This window comes from Canis lupus, chromosome 21 (genome assembly GCF_003254725.2).
Source record: "Canis lupus dingo isolate Sandy chromosome 21, ASM325472v2, whole genome shotgun sequence".
In the NCBI taxonomy this organism is placed as follows: domain Eukaryota; kingdom Metazoa; phylum Chordata; class Mammalia; order Carnivora; family Canidae; genus Canis; species Canis lupus.
Genome location: NC_064263.1, coordinates 27,870,469 through 27,893,609, shown reverse-complemented (window position 1 = coordinate 27,893,609; position 23,141 = coordinate 27,870,469). Strand labels below are relative to the sequence as shown.

The following is a 23,141-nucleotide window of genomic DNA, read 5'->3' as shown; positions in this document are numbered from 1 at the left end:
AATAGCCTGTGGATTATTAGACACAAAAACAGATTCTAAGTTCTGACCCTGAAAATTCTGAGATATTAGGTATGGGACAGTACCTTATGATTTCTATAAATCTCCTCAAGTTAATCTGATTTAACTTATTCGACATTTGGAAACTGCTGAAGGATAAGATAATATAGATAAGCAATTATATATGAATTAGAATGTGTTTTAAAAATATAAGGGTGAATTTAATAAAACAGTGTGAATTACAATATCTTGTAGCCCTGATTTTACATGTCTTTTTCTCTCCTTTAAATCCTCAAAACAAAAGATGGGCACTGATTCCATTGTGTACTATGATATTCTCAGGTTTTGTAGTGCTCTATCCCTTCCTCAACTAGAGTTAATTGTGAGAGAACTTTGCTTTACTGAAGTTGTAACTTTCAAGCACTTTTTGAAAAGTATATATTAGGAGCTCTCAAAAGAATTATGTCAAAGAAGAATGACTAGTATGTGGTAAATATAATAATAATAATAATAATAATAATAATAACAATAACAACATTAGGTAGCTACTAAAGATTTTCTCGGGGTTTTACTGTGTTGATGTTCTCCTTTTAGAGGCGAATAGAGAAGAAAAAGATAGAATTGACGCAGACAAGACATTTTCTGTCTTTTGGAGTTTCTAGAGGTTCAGAGATTCTTAGAACCCTACTTATTCATCAACTCTCATTCAGAAGACTTCCATGAATTTCGCAATTTTTTTTTTTAATTTTATGATAGTCACAGAGAGAGAGAGAGAGGCAGAGACATAGGCAGAGGGAGAAGCAGGCTCCATGCACCGGGAGCCCGACGTGGGATTCCATCCCGGGTCTCCAGGATCGCGCCCTGGGCCAAAGGCAGGCGCCAAACCACTGTGCCACCCAGGGATCCCAAATTTCGCAATTATTATGCAAAACTATGGTTACCATGGAAAGGAATATTTTATTTTGTTGATCCTATTCATAGGAAGAATAGTAAGTTAGGTGGTCAGATCTTTTTCAGTTAACTGGATTATGACCGTTTTGGTGACAAGGAGAAAAAATAATAAATTTACATAGAAAAGACAGTGATTGGTAGCAATGATACATACTCAAGGGCAATAATTTGGAGTCAGAAATATAGAAAGGGCTTTATGGGATTGCAGTTTGGGCCCACGTAACCAAAACTGACTTTATGATTATGATATGTAATAATGGAAAAAGTTCAGGATTTGGAGCTAAAAAATTTTGTTTAAATCATAGCTCTGTTTCTTTCAAGCTATCAATATTCTGTAGCCCTATTTCTTTAAAAAATATAGTCTCCACATATGGTAATGAAATGATACATATCTTGCAAATTTAATTCATGAATTATAAACAAATATGATAACATATTAGGAAGACAACATAAATTAGGAAATTTTAATAATATAATTGCTAGATTATTTGAGTCTTTGTACTTGGTGTATATTGTCATATTGTTACCTTTCAATAAGGAAAAATTTTAAAGCAGCTTATAGAAATGAAATTTAGACAGACTATTGCTTAATGATCCTGGTATATATGGATTTAGATATGTTTGGAAAATTTTGGAATTGGTTTTGTAAATGATGAGTCAAGCCTTTAAAAAAACTGTTTTTTTGTTTTTGTTTTTGTTTGTTTTTGTTTTTTTTTTTTGTTTTGTTTTTTTGTAATAGCTTTGAAAATATAAGGATTCTAGATCTGGTATTTTTTTCTGCCAGTTATATGAAGGCATGAATTGTGAAATATTTATCTTGAGAACTGAATGGAGAACAGAGGGGTATACAAAGTTGGGTAAAGTTCAGCAAGATAGATATAAAATGGTGACAGCTAAGAGAAGGCAAGACAAGATTGAAGGTAAAGGTACAACCATAGGAAGCAAAGGAAAAAGTAAATTGAATGACAAAGACTTAAGAAAGAACACAGAAAGCAAGTCAAAAAGGTATTTGCATAAGCATTCACACACATGCACATACCATTTATCCAAATATTTAAGAATGAGATTTATAAAGTCTTCATCATAGTACAAACCTGAGTTTGCATAAATTATTATCTTGTTACACTCTGGGCTCATTGATACGTTTTATATTCAGTGAGCTTTCCTTTTTTTCTCCATTTCCGAAATCTGTTTTATCTCTTCAATCTACATCTCAATGAAATGACCACAATAAAATAGCTTCTTTTTGCTTCTTTGTTTGAAAACAAAAAATGTTCCTGTCTTGGTGGATCCTTCTTGAACCCAAGGCCAAATTCATCAGCATAGCTTCTAACTTTCTTGATGAGCTAGTTCACCCACCTGCCCCAGAATGTTTCCATTTCCATCTGCTCTGACTGAAATGGAAGACTTATACTATAAACACTGACCTTAAAATGGAGTGTCTCTGAAGAAAACAGAGTTGTCCAGAGGCACTGAGCTACATGCTTCATAAATATGAAGCAAAGCATCATTGGTAATGAAAGAAAGGAAGGAAGGAAAGGAAGGAAGGAAGGAAGGAAGGAAGGAAGGAAGGAAGGAAGGAAGGAAGAAGGAAGAAGGAAGAAGGAAGGAAGGAAGGAAGGAAAAAGAGAAAGAAAGAAAGAAAGAAAGAAAGAAAGAAAGAAAGAAAGAAAGAAAGAAAGAAAGAAAGAAAGAAGAAAGAAAGAGAAAAAAGAGATAAAGAGGAAAGAAGAAAGAAAGAAAGAAAGAAAGAAAGAAAGAAAGAAAGAAAGAAAGAGAAAGAAAGAAAGAAAGAGAAAGAAAAAGAAAGAAAGAAGAAAGAAAGAAAGAAAGAGAAAGAAAGAAGAAAGAAAGAAAGAAAGAAAGAAAGAAAGAAAGAAAGAAAGAAAGAAGAAAGAAAGAAAGAAAGAAAGAAAAGAAAGAAAGAAAAGAAAGAAAGAAAAGAAAAAAAAGTCCTGATTCTGGATGCTATTTCCCAAGCTTGGGATAACTTGTGATAAATTGGCTTATCTCTAGGCATGGGAGGCTATAAGGAGGGCTTACATCCCATTCTTTCTCCTCAAGATTCCTCTAGTTCTAGATTCCTCTCATGGGCTCCATGTACAAGTCCAGGTCACAGAAAATCTGGGGTGATTTTATGTAAGGGATTGGCAAGTCATTCTGGCTCTTTTTTTCATTACCATATTGTTTACATTACTGTTATCTCATCAATTTCTCCAAAACTTACCTACCTCCTCACTTTCATTCCCATCCTAAACACAATTCAACCTTAAATACTATCATGAAAAAATTGAAGTCCAGCTAGTATCCGTCATTCTATGGAGTATTCATTAGAACTTTGATGGGAGAGAAAATATAATAAATCAAAGACCAGTTGTTTTGAGCACAAATCTCTGCTTCTTGGTTCTTATTAATAGTAAAATATGACAGAGTTAATATACTGGTAAAAGGAGATCTAGGGGAAGAAGTGTGAGATATTGAAAATTGGTTCAAAGGATGGACTTTGAGGCAGACTATGTGAGTTAGAATCCCATCTTCCCTACTTAATGGACATATGAGTTTGGGAAAGAAATTTAAACTCTTTGTCTCCATTTCCATCTCTATAATGACCAGGATAATACCTAATACAAAACATTATTGTGAAGAATTTAAAAAGTTAATACTTGTATAACACTTAAAGCATTTCCTGATATATAGTACATAATTTGTAATGGTTTGTTGATAATAATCTAAACTACTTAACTAATACTCAGTATTCCCAGGTTAGGATATTTTGTGGAAATTCATACTGATAGAGTTGCCATAGAGATGTGTCCTAGAGTCACTTTTGGGGTTTTAGGGAAGTTAATAAATATGATATCATCTTCCTTCCAAGATTTATTGCCAATAAAGAACAAAACATATGAGTAAAACAAATAGCTTTAGAACAACAGCATTATTACTGAGTAAAATCTCTGTAGTATTTCTTGGTTTAGTTGTGCATCCAAACTGGTCAATTGGGCTTCCTAACAATCTTTTCCCTTTCAAGCCCCTAAATTTAACCTACCTCAAAAGCTCAGGTTTTTGGTTGGAGGCACAGAGGCTTGTCAGGAAAGTTATGTAATTCCTGAATTTTGGAAAGTGATACTGGGATCTGCAATGTCAGCACTGTCATGTGACAATTAAATCTCTGAGTTTCTAGAATTCTCTATTCAGTGTATTCACTTTTTTTGTTTATTCTTTTGTCAGTTATTTTCTTTGATACTTTCACCAGTATATTAAAATTGTGGATACTTCATAGAACATACCCTGTTTCTGTCTCCTAGGTATATAAGATAATTTCTGGATAACTGATTTTCTATCTGCTTTTTAAAAAGTGTATTTATAACACTTGTAGATTACAGAAAAATGAAAATATAGGACAAAGAGCTTTCATATAAACACATACATAATTTCCCCTACTAGTAACATTTATTATAATTGATAAAACAATATTAACTACAGTTCATATTTTATTAACATTCATATTCAGATTTCTATAGTCATACTTTATGTTCTTCTCTAATGGGATCCCACCCAGGACACCAAATTACATTTACTAGTTTTATCTAGTAGGTCTCTTAGTTTCTCTTGACTGTGACAGTTACTCCAGCTTTTCTTAGTTTTGACGGCTTCACAATTTTTAGAAGTACTAGTAAGGTTTTGGAGGTGCCTGGGTGGCTCAGCAATTGAGCCTCTGACTTTTGGTTTCCATTCGGGTTCATGATCCCATAGGTGGTGGGCTTCCCAGCTTAGCCTGGACCCCTGCTTGAAGATTCTTTCCCACTGCCCTTCCTATCACTGGGACCCATGCGCATATGCATGTGCACACTCGTGCTCAAGTACATAAATTCCTTTCTTCTTTTTAAGATTTTATTTATTTATGAAAGACAGAAAGAGGCAGAGACATAGGCAGAGAGCAGACTCCCTGCAAGGAGCCTGATGCGAGACTCCCTGGGATCAGGAGAGGACCCAGTCCCAAGACCCTGGGATCAAGACCTGAGCCAAAGGCAAATGCTCAACCACTGAGCCACCTAGGCACCCCTCTTTTCTTTTTTATAAAGAAGTACTCGTCAGGTTTTTGTAAAATATCCCTAAATTGAAATTAGGCTGATTATTTCCCCCATGATTAGACCAGAGTTATGTGACTGGGGAAGATCAATGAAGTAAAATACTATTTATGTTAAACCACGTCAAGGATACATACTATCAACACGGTTTATCACTGTTGATATTGAGCTTCATCACCTTGCTGAGGTCATGTTTGTCAGATTCTCTTTCTCTTCCATTTCCAAGTTTTCTCTTTAGAAGTAAGTTACAAAGTGTATGCCACAAATTAAACAGGGAATAGTTATGCTCCACCTCTTGAACATGAGGCATCCTCATATATTGCTTGGATTTTTTTTTTTTTTTGCATGAGAGATAATCTATTCCACCTTTTGTTTATATATTCGCTCATTTATTTTTATCAGTATGGCCTCAAATATTTATTTTGTACTTTATGTCGTAATCCAGTTCTACTTTATTTTGTCACATTGATCAGCTTTGGCTATTGGGAGCTCTTTCAGTTAGCTCCTGTGTCCCTTTGATTTATACCCATAAATGTGTGTTCTTTTTTGGTAGGGGAGGGTCACTTCCTTATTTACCGAGACCATAGGATGCTACAGTCATATCCATACATCACCTGTCCAATCTTAGAAAATCTTAGAATGTGGTATTTCTCCAAGGATTACTGATACTTTTAATTGGATAATAGTATTAGAAACAAAGTTTGGGGTGTTGGATGTATTTGCTCCTGGGATGTCATTGGTTTAGACCATCTCAGCTGGCAGTGAAATACATATGTGTATGCCAACCTGTTTGCATATACACGTATCTGTGAACACATAACATCTATTTATCTATCATCTTTCTATCATCTGTCATCTATTTAGAACTAAACATAGTGATGTCTCTAATCTGTTACATGAATTATTCTAATATCCTTTCATGTTTCTCTATAAACTCATAAACTACAAAAATGAGAAACATAGTCCTCACTACATGCCATACATTTAAAAAATTATTCAATATGCGTATGTAGATGCAGTAGAATTGTTAACCTATAACTCCTTGGGAAAAAAAATTATCCAGTAGAGTACAGTGCTTTATGTGTAGTTCTTTTTGCCTACTCCACTCATTTCCAGAGTTACTTAGGTTAACACATTTTCTTCATCCACTTTAGTGAGTTTTTTTTTTTTCCCTACATTTTGAATGCATAGTATTTCTCATACTGAGCATTTCATCATGGAATTCCCTGAACTTCTCGATGATTTTTTAAAATTTGCAGACATTAAGATCATCTTTTGGGATTATAATTCTAAGGGTTTTGCCAAATGTATTATCAAACATCCACAATTACAGTATCATATAGAATAGTTTCACCAACCTAAAAATTTCCATGTGCTTCACATATTCAACATCTCCCTGGTCCTTCTTCTCCTGGCAACCCTGGATATTTTTGCAGTCTGTATAATTTTGCTTTTCCTCGAATGTAATTTCACTAGAATCACAATGTGATTCTTCATAGTGTGAAGCCCTGTCAGATTGGTTTCATTGACTTCAGAATATGCATTTAAGATTTATCTGTGTCTTTTCATGGCTCAGCATCTTATTTCTTATTAATGCTGGATATATCCATTGTTTTAGTTATACTGTATATACCATAGTTTGGATATTCATTTACCTATTGAGGTCATTTTGGTTGCTTCCAGTTCTTTATGAATAAAGTTGCTGTAAGTATCCATGTGCAGGTTTATGCATGGACATAGTTTAGAAACCCACTGGGTAAATTCTTTAGAATGTAACTATTGGATCATATGGTAAGACTGTATTTAGCTTTGTAAGAAACTTCCAAATTTTTTTCTAAAATGACTGCCATTTTGCATTTCCACCAAAAATGAATGAAAATTTCTATTATTTTCTTTGCTTGCTCACCTACCTATGGTATTGCTTTATTTATTTATTTTTAACTTTAACCATTTTTAGACGTGTGAAGTGGAATCATATTTCATTTTTTAATTTGTAATTCCTTGATGGAAAAATATACTGAGCATTTTTTCATGTCTTTCTTTTCAGTCTGTATATTGTCTTTAGGAGGTGTCTGGACAAATTTTTAGCTCAATTTTTAATTGGGTATTATTTTTTAAAGTTACATGTTTTATTTTTTAAATCAAATTGAGGAAGTTCTTTATTCCTTGTTACTGTGTGTTGTTATAAATGTTTTTTTGTCATTTTTTTTTTTAAATATTTTTCTTCAACTATTGATATGATTAATATGATTTTTCTTCTTTAGGTTGATGTTCTAGGTTACATTGTTTGTTTTTTAAACATGGAGTCAGTCTTATATACCAAGAATAAATACCATTTAGTCAATGTTGTATAGTTATTCTGTAAATTGTTAGTTTTAATTTACTAATATTTCATTGAGGATTTTTGCATCTGTTCATGAGATGTAATTTTGAGACATGGCCTATATATGTATGTTTGGGGGTTTTTTGTTTTGTTTTGTTTTGTTTTTTGGACATCTTAACTGACTCTGGTGTTCAGGTGTGTCCAGCTTCATAAAATTACTGAGTATTTTTTGTGCTTCTGTGATCTGGAAGTGATTTTAGAGAATTGACATCATTTCTTTCCTTAATGTTTGGTAGAATTCATCAGTGAAACCCTCAGAACCTTATTTTTTTAAGATTATTATTTAGTGATACAATTTTTAAATAAATATATTTAGTATTCAGAACTATAAATTTTCTTCTGTGGGCTTTATATCATTTATAAATATTCAGTTGACCATTGAACAACATGAGTTTAAACTGTGTGGATCCACTTAAATACAGTGCAGTACTATGATAAGTTCTTTATTATAAGAATACAGTATATAATACATATAACTTACAAAATATGTATTATTTGACAGTTTATATTATCAGTTAAACTTCAAGTCAACAGTAGGCTATTAGTAGTTAAATTTGGGGGGTGTCAAAAGTTGTAAGTGGATTTTTGACTGTGTGGGGGTGGGAGGAGAGTGCTCCAATTCTTGTGTTGTTTGGGATCAAGAATCCAACAACACAGCGGTTAGAGGTGCTGACCCTATATGTATGACTTAAAGATATTTTCAATGCTCTTGCTGCTAAACCCTGCTTAGCTTTTAGTTGTAGTGCATAGAATTTACATTAAAAAAAAAAAGTTAGGAGATGGTTGGAGACAATGAACATTATCACTATAAAAAACATGCTTAGAACATGAATATAAGGTAGCCATTAACATTTTAATAGAGAACATCATTACTTACAGATTAGCATATGAGAATCTTATCAATCAGAACAAATGGAAATATGTAGGAACTTTCCCTTAAAAGGTAAAATGCTGAATTTAGTTTTTTTGATAACACCTGCTGTTAATCCTGTGTGACTTTGGAGGTAGGGGGTTCCATATTGGATGGAGATTTAAAATCAACTTATAAAAATAAATAATTTATAAATATAAAAATATCAATCTTTATTTTGTGTATTTTATTATTAAATATTATTAAATTTGAGGTGTCCTTAAAGTAAGACACAACATCCGAATTAGGGAAAACACTGGAAAGAATGCTGTTGATATTCTTTTGACAAAAGCTCAGAATGTACATCTTTCTGTCTCTGAGAGAAAAGAGCATTTAATGTGCTCAAAGTGCTCACAGGAAATAAACTCTTCAGGTTCTAAATATCATATTTAGATATCCCTTGTGTCACTTTCCATTAACTCCTTTCAGAAAGTGTTTACTGAAATCTCTAGTCCATGCCCCTTACTGAAAGAATCTTCCAGACTTCCAAACCCTGAAGATACATGTTCTGGTTCAGTCACTTTGCAGAGTTGTACTGTCATTTTTGTACCATCAGATGGTGAACATGCCATCAGGAAATTAGTTCCTGGCGTCCTGAGCTGTCACTTTTGTGTTCTATTTCATGATTTTTTTTTTATGTGCCCAGCAGTTTCTGCTGACAACAAATTCAGGAAGAATAATAAAAAGATCTTTGATGCCCAGGAGTCATGGAGGAAATATGTCCCTATAAGATTACACAAAATGCTTGTAAGAATAACCAGCAAATTCTTGAAAACGTAGGGTACTTCGAAAACTTATTTTCCACCTCAACTTGTGAGATTCATCTACTTTGCAAAGCATCAACTTCCAAAGGATGCATATATGTTGCAGTCTACAAAGAAAGAGGGCTTTGGAAAGGCAGAACTGATGCTATAGATAAAAGGTTGCCTAAATACACTTACCGCACACATAAACACATACATACACACTTTACAACATACCACACACTCTCCCAAGGAAACAATCTGATTAATCATGACTCAAAACCACTGTTAGAATTCCATACATTCAAGCTTCTCTTAAAAATAAGATTTTCATTCTTTAACACAAGTATTATTTTCAGGTATGTTAACTTCATGCTTCTCCTGAAAAGGAGGTGGTGGCACATAGTGCCTACAGGTTTTATGAATAATAAAAAAAAAAAAGGTTGCTAAAATGAAAGGTAAAAACTGGAGACTTTTTTTTTTTAACTGCACTATATATCCCAGTATTGTCTTCAGTTAAATCAGACACGTTTAAATTTTTAACTGAGAAATCTATGAAGATCTTTCTAATTTTACATTCAAATTTAGTTCTTTCTTTCAGAGAAAGCAAGACAATTGACATAAACTAATTGTGCTAGCTGGAATATTATCCTATTTTCAAACACAGAGAAATTGAGACTCACAAAATCTCCATGTTTAAAAGGGAAAGGGCTCTCAGTGGGATGTTTCCCCTACTGTAATGGAACCCTATATTCAGAAGAATAAGCACTCAACACCAATACAGAGAGGAAACATTAAGATTTAAAAACATAAATCATTCTCCAGAGTTTGTACCTTTAGTAGTTGTAAGATCTCTTGATATGAGGAACATTTAAAAAGATAATCAACCTAGCATTAGGGTCAAAATTAACTTCTTTCAGCTACATCCATACCCTCAAGAACTAAGAAAATAAGAGACTCTACTTTGAGGTGAAAGTATGGATTACACGCTCACGAATCTGCTTTGTCCTCACACCATAGATAATAGGATTGAGGGCAGGTGGGAAGACCACATAGAGATTGGCAACCAGGATGTGGACATAACGGGGAATTTTTTTGCCAAATCGGTGGGTGAGGAAGGAGAAGAGAGAAGGTGTATAGAAAACACACATGACCCCAACATGTGACCCACATGTGCTCAAAGCTTTGTGACGAGCATCTTGAGATGGGAGGCGGAAAACTGCTCGAAGGATGTAGGCATAAGAGATTCCAACTAGCGCCACATCCAAAATAAGAAAAGAGGCCACAAAGAGTCCATAAATGGCATTAACTCTAATGTTGGCACAGGCCAACTTGGCAATGCCCAAGTGCTCACAGTAGGAATGGGCAATAATTCGTGTCTCACAGAAGGGCAGACGATGGGTTAGGTAGAGAATGGGCAACATGAGCAGGACAGGGCGCATTATAATACCCACCCCAATGCCTGCTAGCACTCGGGGTGTCAGGATGGTTGTGTAGAGGAGTGGTACACAGATAGCCACATAGCGGTCAAAAGCCATAGCCAGCAGAACGGCAGACTCCATTCCTGTAAAAGTGTGTATCAGGAACATCTGAGCCACACATGTTCCAAAACCAATTTCATGTGCATCAAACCAGAAGATACCCAACATTCGGGGCACTGAGGATGTGGAAAGGGCCAAATCTATGGCTGATAAGATGGCCAGAAAGTAGAACATAGGATCCCGTAGAGCACGATCAGACCAGATGATCGGCAAAATTGTAGCATTGCCCAACAGAGCCATTAAGTAAATGGAGCAAAAAGGCAGGGAGATCCAGCCATGGGAACCCTCAAGTCCTGGAATGCCTATAAGATAAAAGGTTTCTGGGTGGAAAGTGGAAGTATTTGTGTGGAACATCTTGCCACTGATGAGAAGAGAAACGGTTGACTATCTCTAGAAGGAAAAATAAGAGCTATAAATGCATATCTCAAAACTTTCCAGTAGAGTTAATTTTTATCTGTAGTTTTATTATTATAAAATCTAATACTAAAACTTGAGTTCAGAGTAATATGTAGGCAAAGACTGAGCCCCCTTCAAATGGAAGGAATATTAACTTTATGAAAGGTATCCCTCTCAAATTTTGGACGATAATATCTTATATCGATTTGCTGAAACTCCATATAAAACCTGGAATGAATTTTAAAAACATGAAAGGGCTTATATTTACACTGAGAAATCAATCTTCTTTGGAAACAAAATACACTTTACCTAAACACATCAACACAAAACCACAGAACAACTGAAACAAACACTTGCACACAGAATATGACAACATAATAAGAATATAAGTGTATCTAGACCTATAGAATGATAGAAAAAACAGCAGGACTTCTTAAACCAGTTTGAACAGCATCAGTTATTAATCCAAAATGAAGAACTGTGCTTCATTAATGCATCCCTCCATATTTACTCATATGCTCCCATAGACATTCTGGGCTATATCTCAGATATAGTAAAGTTGCACAAAGATGAATAGACACATTGTACTGTACCTCAGATATGAAAAGAGCCACACAAAGATAGGAGGGCAATGCAGATGGAAATCACCTCCAAGAGAGAAATGCATCCCTTTCCTCTACTGTTCTTGTGGGAATTAATTTAATAAAGAATCCCAGTTTCTGTCAGTTGCCAAATTCTCAAAAATTCCTCAAGATACCCAACAATTCTCCCCACCCTTGTATGTGTGTGAGGGAGAGGTTTGGTTGAAGAATAGTGAAAAGGTGTATTCAAAGGAGAAGCTTTGAGAGAAGTAAAGATTTGTTTCCAATGACAATGATGGTGGTCAACACCAGGCTTAAGAAACCCGTGCTCCTGATTCACTACACTGTAGTTATGATTTCTTCTTCCCTCTCTCCTTCCTTCCCTCCCTTCCTTTCTTTCCTTCCTTGCCTTACTTCCTTCTTTCTTTCTCTCTTTCTTTCTTTCCTTCTTTCTTTCTTTAGGAAAAAAAACCAAGCAGAGATAAGATAGTACTATAGAAAAAAGAAGGAAAGGATAAAGAACTATAGGGCTAGAGGGAGTAAAAAAAGAAGTAAAAAGGAAAGAAAAACAGAAGGAAGATAGGGAGGAAGATCATCTCAGCTCTAATTGACTCCTGAGAAAAGTGACAAAGACCAAATTTGAAGAAATATGTTATTAATGACATTTTAAAAATAGAGGCTCTCCAGCTAGTTTTAAGTCCTGCAAGACTGTACATAATGTTGTTGTTCATCTGCAGGCTGCTTTTTTCTCTGCTTCCCTCTTCGTAATCAATTTTATAAACCTACACTTAACTCTGGGCCTCTGATGAGCATATTTTTAAATTATTATTATGAAAGATCATACCCTAATGCACAATTATCACTGAGAATTGAGCTCATTTATAGCACAAATTCAAGTTCTTTCTACAGAGGGTTATTTTAAAAATTTAAGTTGTCTCAGTATAATCTAGTAAGGACCTCTTTCAATCTGGTAATCTTTCTACAGTAATGAGATACAATATATCAGCTTAATAAATTCAGTGGTAGCCTGTTCCTTAACTATTAGACAAGACTCTGATCATTATTCATTTCCATCAGGCATTTAATAAGAAACTCACCTCCAGCAGGACTAGAGCTAGAGAGCTCTGGTATATCTACTAAGGGGAATAAGGCTTTATACTACCCATATTTAGGGTCCTTGGTGGCCTGAAAACAAACCCAACTCAAATTCCCTGCATGAATCAGAACTAATCACCTGAAAGTCTCCTGAGGAAGATCTCATTCTCTGCACCTGGGATAAAGGGACTGATGCAGACATCTCCCTCATTCCTCTCCACCTAACACATCTTGTCAATAGACAAGAAGTCAGAGACACAAAACTAATGCTACCAAATGTATTCATATGAAATATGAAATGGGGGTTCCTGGATGGCTCGGTCGGTTAAAGTTTGACTGGCTCAGGTCATGATCCTGGGGTCCTGGGACCTAGCCCCGAGTTGGGGTCCCTACATTCCAGGGAGTCGGCCTCTCCCTCTCCCCCTGTCTCTCCCCCCACTCGTTGTTTATGCTCTCTCTCTGGCTTGCCCTCTCTTTCCCTCTCAAGTAAATAAATAAAAGCTTAAAAAAAGAGAGAGAAAGATGTAATGAATAGAATCTCCTACTGAAAAAAAAAAAAAAAGAATCTCCTACTGTGTAAATTTTGCAACCTGATTTTTATTAGCTATTATAGAAATGCAGATTTAGAACATTAATGAACAATACATTTATCTCCCCTCCCCACACCCATTTCTTAGCAGTCTCTATAATTTATTAATATATCATAGTTATCAAATAAGACAAAATTTCTTGTTTCTTTTCTTTGTAGTGCTGGTCTTACTGGCTTTAACTAAAAGTCAATAAATTAATTTAACAGAAAAATAAAATAACATAAAATGTATTTGAAGAGACAAAATATGTGGAAGCCAAAGAAAGGATAGATGTTACCCTAATATTACAAGATACAAGTCAAAATGTATTTTTCAACATAATGAATAAAAGATAAAAGTGAAATGACATTACTTAGTCATAGAAAAATATAAAAACACCACTTACCAAAGTTTCTATTAGAATGGTGATGCAGTAGGAAAATCATTGACTTGGAGATGATATACCCATTATATATATATATTATATATATATATATATATATATATATATTAAGCCCTTATATTAATAACACATTAAAATAGTGTATTGGAATTACTATAAGTCTACAGAGAAATGACAACTGAATATAAAATTATAAGAGCAAAAACTTATTCTGGCACTTTAAAGGAAAATGAAAATAAGGATTTACCCCAAAGATTCAGATGCAATTAAACGCCGGGACACCTGCACCCCGATGTTTATAGCAGCAATGTCCATAATAGCCAAACTGTGGAAGGAGCCTCGGTGTCCATCGAAAGATCAATGGATAAAGAAGATGTGGTTTATGTATACAATGGAATATTACTCAGCCATTAGAAATGAGAAGTACCCACTATTTGCTTCAACGTGGATGGAACTGGAGGGTATTATGCTGAGTGAAGTAAGTCAATCGGAGAAGGACAAACATTGTATGTTCTCATTCATTTGGGGAATATAAATAATAGTGAAAGGGAATATAAGGGAAGGGAGAAGAAATGTGTGGGAAATATCAGAAAGGTAGACAGAACATGAAAGACTCCTAACTCTGGGAAACGAACTAGGGGTGGTGGAAGGGGAGGAGGGCAGAGGGGTGGGGGTGAATGGGTGATGGGCACTGAGGGGGGGCACTTGACGGGATGAGCATTTGGTGTTATTCTGTATGTTGGTAAATTGAACACCAATAAAAAATAAATTTAATAATTCCAAATTATTAAAAAATTTAAAAAAAGAAAATTTTTTCATCACTTTTACTTATCAGAAAAATGTGAATTCAAAGTACAGTGTGACACCCTGCAACCTTTCCAGTATGGCCGAAATTAAGACTGCTAATTCTAAGTATTCTTCATAATAAGGAGCTTCTATGGACCACTTTGGAAAATGGAAGTGTCTATGTATTCTAAATATTCCCTATGTACCAGCAATTACTACTAGGTAAATGTTCAAAGCAAATAAATGATTGTGTTCACCAAAATACATATACAAAAATATTCATAGGAGTGTATTCAGAATAGTGAAAAAAATCAAACAAGTCAAATTATTCAACAATAGTAGACTACATTATTGGGTTTATTCATTAAAGAAAATACTATCTATGAAGAAATAAAACAACACATAAATAAAACAATAAGAAGCAAACAAATGGAAAAAAAGAAACACAACTGAACTATTGTTATATGCAAAATGGATTAATCTAACAGAAATCTTGTAAAGATAAAACCAGACACGTCAAGTTGTGCTCTTAAGATTTTTACACTTGATTGTTTTTATGTGGAATTTTGGGGACAAGAAACAGGAACAAAAAAACAAAAAACAAAAACAAAACAAAAAACCAAGCATTCTATACGCATGGATTAAAAGATAAATATAAGGGGTTCCTGGGTGGTTCAGTCGGTTGAGCATCCAACTCTTGATTTAGGCTCAGGTCATGATTTCAGGGTGGTGAGATTAAGCCCCACATTGGGTTCTGTGCTGGGTGTGGAGTCTAGTTGAGATTCTCTCTCTCCCTCTGCCCCTCCCCCTGCTGTGCTCTCTCACTCTTCTCACAATAAGTAGATAACATCTTTAAAAATATATTTTAAAAACAAGAAAAAATAAGAAGGAATGAAATGAGTATTAAACATTTCTGTCAAGCACACTTAAAATTACTTAGTATAACAAGGCAAGTATCTCTGCTCAGAAGTTCCATCTCATATACATTAGGTGTTATTCCTTTTTAATCCTTTATCTTTGCAATAATATTTTCTTCACCCGGTCATAGATCTGCTTGGTCCTGACTCCATATATGACAGGGTTGAGCATTGGTGGCACTATGACATAGAGATTGGCCAGGAGTATGTGGATATAGCGGGGAACATTTCGGCCAAAGCGATGTGTCATAAAGGAAAAGAGGGCTGGTGTATAGAAGGCAAGAATTACACAAACATGAGAACCGCATGTGCTGAGGGATTTGAGTCGGGCTTCACGAGAAGGAAGACGGAAAACAGCTCGCAGTATCTGAACATAAGAAAGGACAATGCCTATGATGTCAAATACTAGATTACAAATTGCACATAAGCCATAAATAATATTGATCTTGATGCTGGCACAAGAGAGACGAGCAAGACCCATATGTTCACAATAGGTATGGGCAATGACACGATTCCCACAGAAGGGCAATCGCAAAATCAGAAACACAAATGGAATCACAGAAATAAATGCCCTCACTAACACACCAACACCAATCACAGAAACAACCCTGTTGGTGAGGATGGTGCTATATCGAAGTGGGTTGCAGATGGCCACGTAGCGGTCATAAGCCATTGCCAACAGGACAGCTGACTCCATACCAGTGAAGTTGTGGATAAAAAACATCTGAGTGAGACAAGCATCAAAGAGTATCTCCCTGAGACTAAACCAGAAGATTCCAAGCATCTTGGGGATGGTAGTTGTGGACAGACCCAAATCAATAGTAGCCAACATGGCTAGGAAGTAGAACATTGGTTGGTGTAGGCTGCTCTCAGCCTGGATGACAAACAGAATAGTGAGGTTTCCTAGAAGTGCAATCATGTACACAGCACAAAAGGGAAAGCCAATCCACATGTGGACTGTTTCCAGTCCTGGGATACCCAGCAACAAGAATGAAGAGGGATGAAACTGGGTGTCATTGGGAAGGGGCATCCTGCTTGGTAATGCAAATGTCCATATTCTTACAGATGTGTGTTCACCAATCTGCAGGACACTGGGTAAAACTCTGCAACGTTTTAAACCTAGAGAAAAACAAAAACATCATACAATTGTATACATTCTCTTCGTCAGTTAATTCACACAATCAGAAATACACAAGTAGAAATCCATATAGAGCAATATGAAGAAGTGAATTCTCAGCAAGAAGCCCTTGGAAGAAGTACGCAGTGGATTGCAATAAAACATTTTACATAATATATTCATCTTTGTTAGCACCTTTCTTTTCTTTAATTTATAGTGGTCTCACCACTGGTAACATGCTAAGATTTTGCCTTAATACCTATTTCATTAATTACCTTCTATCATCATCAATATAATTTACTTTCCATTTTTGGCATATATATGGGGATATGCCAGTATCTGTAAATAGTTATTTCTATTAGTTCCATTTGGTTATATGGTAACATATAGGTGTGACTTTATAAGGTGGTTAACTAACACAGAATCATTAAAATGTAGTCTAAACTATTAAAAACAAGTCGATGGGATTAAAATCAATCCATTTGTTAATATTCATTCATTATTATTACAAAATAAGAAGTAATTGTGGTTAAAACAGCAGTAATTGCCATTCATTAAGGTATTGCCTATTTCCAAGTTGCCAAACCTGTGCCATTATCAGCTCTAAGCTTTATAAACATATGTAGAGAAACATGGTTACCATATTTTTATATATGTATCTGAACCTAAAATAGTTCAAAACAATTGTCAAATGCTTGAAGTGCTTATAGTTACAGAAGTGCAGAGAGTAGAGAAGAAACAAATCAAAATGGAAAGAGAATGGATAGTAAGGAAAAGTCATGCCTCAGTCATGTCAGACACACAGGTTTCCTTTGTCCACTCACAGTTACACAATCTCTTTTTAAACTCATATGCATTGGAATAAGAGATATCAGTGTCTTCATTATAAATTTTAATAGTTTAAGATACATGACAAATATCTTGAAGAAAAGACTAGATGGCATATTCTGAGTGAGCTGAATGGATCATTTTCAAAGTTACTCAAACGGTTCTTACATATTTTCATATACCTTATTTATTGCAATTGTTAGGGTATTTTCAAAGCATTTGATCATTCATTACATTTAATTGTTTTGTAGTGAAAAGTGTCTTTTTATCATTTTGTATCATTGGAGGATTCCAGAGGAGCAGTACTAAGGATGATCACAGTTTCAGTAAGACAATCAGGGTATTTACCAGACATGGTTATATGGAAAGCAAAGCCAAGAGTGCCATGCCCATGATAAATGAGTAATAGAAGGCATAGTACACTATGGGTAAAGAAAGCTGGAACTCTAGAAAGAAATGGTAGACATTTGAAAAGAAAGGAAGCAAAAAACAATAGATCTTATTTGTAGGAGACACTGTGAAATGACCATAAGAATAAAATCTTTCTTCTATTGTGTTCTGGGCAGATGATGGAATAATGAATACTCTAAAAAGGTGTGATGTGAACAACGCAAGTATAAAAAGTATGATTCAATTATGAGGGCTTAATTTTCTGTGATTTATCAATGCCAGTAAAGTGCCAATGGCAGATTATCTTATTAATTTTTTTGTATTCCTCAAGAACATCTCTGAAGCTCAGGAATGTACGCAGCAGTCTCAGAAAGCTATAAAAACCATGCTTTCCTTTTTTCATCATACCCATACATAATAGATTCTCAGTAAATAAGAAAAGTACTTTACTTTTAGGTACAGAGGTCATCATTAAAGGAAAAAAAGAAGTTCCATTTCTGTTTTGTTGTTGTTAATAGAGAGGTAGATAATATGTTCTTTGTTAAAAAATAAAATAGTGGAGAGAAATAAATTAGTGTTTCTTAACTCAGATAATTATATCTTACAATGAGGCCTCAGTAGCTAGTGAAGCAGAGAGGCAGTGTTATGAGTAGCCAAGTAGAAATAGTTGGGAGACAGAGAGAACAATGAGATTTGGTAGTTGTCTGTCTTATGTTATTACCAATTAGTGAACTGGCTAGATCGAAACTCGGATTAACTTTGTATGGTGATGGATACTAACCAGTCTTATTGAGGGGATCATTTAGCAATTATACATCATATTGTACACCTGAAACTAATATAATGTTCTATGTTAATTATATCTAAATTCTTTTTAAAAAATTAAAAAGAAAAAATCTGAAAAGCATCTTCTTCCCCTTTCATATATTAAAAAAACTAAAAAGTCCACAACGGATTCTACTTTTCCGATATCTTTAAAATCAGTACATTTGTCTCCATCTTAATGGGATCATTTTGGGAATTTATCACAACACAGTACTTTACAGTGCCTAAAAGTATGAGCTCCTCAGTCTGACCAATTGTGTCGAAACCCAGCTTCATAACTTATTCACTCTGTAATCAAAGGAAAGTAACAAGTACTTTTCATCTATAAAATAGAGGTAATAAAAATAAAAACCTTAAGTACGTTGTTAGTTTTAAACTGATAATTTCTTAAAACACTCTGAGCCATGTTCCAAAGATACTAGTTGTTTATCCTTCCTTAGATATCAGACAGACTGATTTTTCCAAAATGCACATTGAATGGAATCAGGCTAAAATCCAAATGCTTTCACCAGGACTAGATGGTTTTTCCTAACATGATCCTACTCCTTCTCTAAGCATCAGTCTTAATCTTTCCACCCAACTTATCCCACATCTCTTCTCTTCCTTTCCTATCCCCCTTTCATTCCCTTCAGCCGTCACTGTGAAGTAAGAATGCCCTGTGAGCTGGGATATGGGAAACTCACCACGCCGAGGACCAGGATGCAATCCTGTCTCTGTTTTATCTCAAACTGCTCAGTCTTTATGAGGATGCTGCTCTTTGCCGGGGGGGGGGGGGGGGGGCAGTTTTCAATAGAAAATCCCCTAGAGCCAATTTTGTAAAAAACAGAAGGTCTTTGAGGATTCTAGTGTCTAATTCTGATTCAAAAAGAGAACCATTAGGGGTCCCTGATTTCTAAGGAAATAAAGGCAGAAGAGTGAGATTTAGGTCAGCAAAATGACAGAATAGGAAGACTCAGCACTCCCCCCAATACAAAAACACAGATTTAACAAGCATTAATGAATGAAAAGACCTTTATGAGAGGACCAGAATTTGGATGAGAGATTACAGGACCCTGGCCGGGCATACAAGAAAAGACAAACTGAAAAGGAAAAGAAGAAAAGTTTCACTTTACCCACATCCCCTTTTCCCCAACCTAGTACTGTTCTGTCCCAAGGGAAATTCCCTCAGCGCATGAGTTCTCTCATGGAAGAAAGAAAGGGCAAGCTGGCCCTGAGACGTGCGTGTTTGTGCGTGTGTGTGTATATGTAAATGTGTGTGTAGACACATATATGTATTCATACAAACATAGTCAGTTCTCATTATTTTCAATAGCTTTGTTCTATAAAGTCACCTTGAACACTGAATTAGACAATTTGGTGCCATTGCTCTTAAAGGAAATCCAGAGTAAGTTTCCCAAGCCTCTTGTCACAACATTTTTGTCAATCAATCAATACATAACCTTTTTTTATGTGTTTCTGTGAAAAGATAGCTCCTTTCATACATAGTTATTATCATAGTTTAATCATAGTTCTTGATTAATCATAGTTCATAGTTAATCACAGTTCATAATTAACTATAGTTCACAGTAAATCGTAGCTCATCATAGTTCATAATTAATTGTGCAGCCTTTACATGATCAAAAACCAAAAAAAAAAAAAAAAAACAGAAGCTCTGGAGTCCACTTGTGTTTCATTCACCAACATCTTTGTACAAGGGAGTCTCATCAGTGTTGAAACTTGTTTTCTACATAATCCTTTTCCGGAACACTTAATAAGCATTTTAAAAACTTTTCTAATTAGCAGAACCTGCCTAGACTCTAAGTTTAATATTGTATATGATTTGTTGCCTTTTGAAATGTGCTGGCCAGTCGGCATTAGCCTAGAAGAGCTTGATTTTTTTTTTCTGACTCTGGGTAACGTAAATGTAAATATCTTTGACTTTGCCACAATGTTGTCCACTATACTTTTTGTGGAGGCCGAGGAAATTAAGGCCATTCCACCTTAAATTCAGGTTAGCACAAGTACAGCCATCTCAGGCCCCTGTGAATAAGAGCTGAATTTTACATTACTTCAGTTACAGGGAAAAAACAGTTTACAGCTTAACGCCCTAGAAAGCCTCATATTAGAATAAGAACAGAGCTCAAGCCAGTGGCAGGAAGCCCCAAATTAGAATGAGAACAGAGCTCAATGCCCTTGAAAGTCCCATATCAGAATGTAAACAGAATTTGAGAAATTCCTCCCCCCTTCTGGAGGTCCCTTAGACCAGCCCATAAAACTAAGCTGGAACCTACCTCGGGGTCCAAGTCCCTGCTCTGCTGTGTCAGGTACACTTGGACCCAAGCTCGAGCTTGTAAATAAACCCTCATGCGCTTGCATCGATGTGGGCTCCTTGGTGGTTTCTGGGATTCACAATCTTGGGCACAACACTTTTATTAGTTGTCATCTCATAAATCCATAAATTTAGCCTCTTTTTAATCTTTTCCATATTCCTATCACATGCTACCAATGTTACTTTAGTACTTTCCAGAGTGAGTTCATATACAGATAGATGAATTTCCCCTTCCTTTGAATGGTTATATCATATTTTTGATTCATTAACTTTGAACTCACAAGCAACAGTGCTACAACTCACACCTGAATGAAGTTTATCCAACATGGTTATTTTCTCCATAAAGAACAGTGCGACCTTCCTGCACTTAGGAACACTAGGAAAATATTATTGTATTCTGGTGCACTCCACAAATAAGTAACAAGGTATTTACTTATTCTAGTGCACTTTAGCACTAAACTGGAGCTCCATGTTAAACAGTGGAATCAACAAAAAGCACAAAAATAAGAAAAACCTGGCATTAAACTGAGTGTAAAAACAGTTGTTTATAGCTGAAATAAGAAGTCAGAACATCACTTTGTTCAGCCTCAGCTAAGAATGTGATTGTCAGGCAACTCAAATTTTTCTCAGCTCTTTGCATGTCTGCAAATGACAGCTAAAGTGCCATGAGAGGGGTGCCTGGGTGACTCAGTTGGTTAAGCATGTACTTTTGACTTTGGTCATCATCTCAGGGTCCTGGGATCAAGCCCCTCCTTGGGCTCCCTCCTCAATGGAGAGTCTGCTTTTTCCTCTCCCTTAGCCTCTCACCTCCCACTAGTGCATACTCTTTCTCTCTCTTTCAAATAAATTATTTTTAAGATATAAATAAATAAATAAATAAATAAATAAATAAATAAATAAATAAAAAATAGCCATGAGAATTTATTTGGGGTTACAAATAAATTTTACCGAGTAGACAAACTTATAAATATGGAATTTACATATAATAGGTCCCCACTATATATATGTAATTTATATGACTGTACCCAAAACATACATACATAAAGACATACATAAAGAATATAAGTAAATGTGGGCAGCTCAGGTGGCTCAGCGGTTTAGAGCCACCTTCAGCCCAGGGTGTGATCCTGGAGACCCAGGACTGAGTCCCAAGTCAGGCTCCCTGCATGGAGCCTGCTTCTCCCTCTGCCTGTGTCTTTGCCTCTCTCTCTCTGTCTCTCTCTCTCTCTCTGTGTTTCTCATGAATAAATAAATAAAATCTTTTTAAAAAAGAATATAAGTAAATGTAAAATAATGTGATAAAATTCCAATTTAAAAATTGGTGAGGTTGACACAAAAATAATTTAGAAACTGTTCAAAGCTCTCAAAGGATCCTGGAATACATGTAAAAGCACAATCAATCTAGATGGCTGAGAGGATTGCATGTTTAGAGTTGTCAAAATTTCATTAATGTTTTTTTTTTTTTTAAATTTCATTAATGTTTAGATGCAATTCAACTTTCATCAAAAACCCATTTTGATTAATTTTGTATAATTAAATAAGTTTTCTGTGAAATTTATTCTGAAAAATTACAAAAGAATAAGGCACATGTCATAACATGCAATTTAAATTAGGATATAAAGTTTTAAAGTCTACTATGACTTGAATATTATAAATCATAGGAATATGAAAATCAAGGAATAAAATTAAACCAAATATCAAAATGACATTATGGTTGATGCTTGTTTTTTATTTATATTTTCCTATATTAAAAATAAAAAGGCACTATTTAAAGTGAAGGAAATAGACATTCATCTATCCTTTTTTCATACATACACATGATGTATTTAAGAACAAACAATTCTGAGACTCAAGCAATACTGCTGAAAGGCAGGCTCCAGAGACAGTCCAGAAAAACTCTCCTGCCCGCCTCCCCCCACCTTGGATTCCCCTCTTATTAAGATGTGAGCTCCAAAGACTTAGAATGAGTTCTGAACTCAAATTCAACTCCCAGTGGCCTCTTTTCTTGACATGTGGGGAGGCCATCCTCACTCTGTGCCCATGGGAGCCATAGAAATCAGGAGACATGTCTATAACTGAGCTCATTTAGAAACACTGTAAATCTTGAGAGAAGTAAAGGCTTCCTCAGACCGAGGTGCTCATTCTCATCCTCACAGAAACCCTGGTACTTAAGGTAGTTTTTAGTCACACTCATTTGTATCATGAGCTAAGTGGACAATAGCCAAATAGGTTTCAGAACTCTAATCAGAGCGAACAGGCTCTAGGAAAGATATCTTGTTTAACATTTCTTAGAACACCTGAATCCATTTGGGT

The 23,141-nt window shown here is 35.2% G+C and overlaps 2 protein-coding genes across 2 annotated transcripts; both read right to left on the bottom strand.

Moving 5' to 3' along the window:
• Positions 1 to 10,031: 10,031 nt before the first annotated feature.
• On the bottom strand, positions 10,032 to 10,973 carry LOC112667859 (olfactory receptor 52J3-like). Its single transcript, XM_025459917.3, has one exon. It carries the CDS (start codon positions 10,965 to 10,967, stop codon positions 10,032 to 10,034), a length of 936 nt encoding a protein of 311 aa, XP_025315702.3. The 5' UTR covers positions 10,968 to 10,973.
• A 4,481-nt stretch (positions 10,974 to 15,454) lies between these two features.
• On the bottom strand, positions 15,455 to 16,396 carry LOC112667858 (olfactory receptor 52E2). Its single transcript, XM_025459916.3, has one exon. The coding sequence runs from the start codon at positions 16,388 to 16,390 to the stop codon at positions 15,455 to 15,457; it is 936 nt and encodes a 311-aa protein (XP_025315701.1). The 5' UTR covers positions 16,391 to 16,396.
• Positions 16,397 to 23,141: the final 6,745 nt, after the last annotated feature.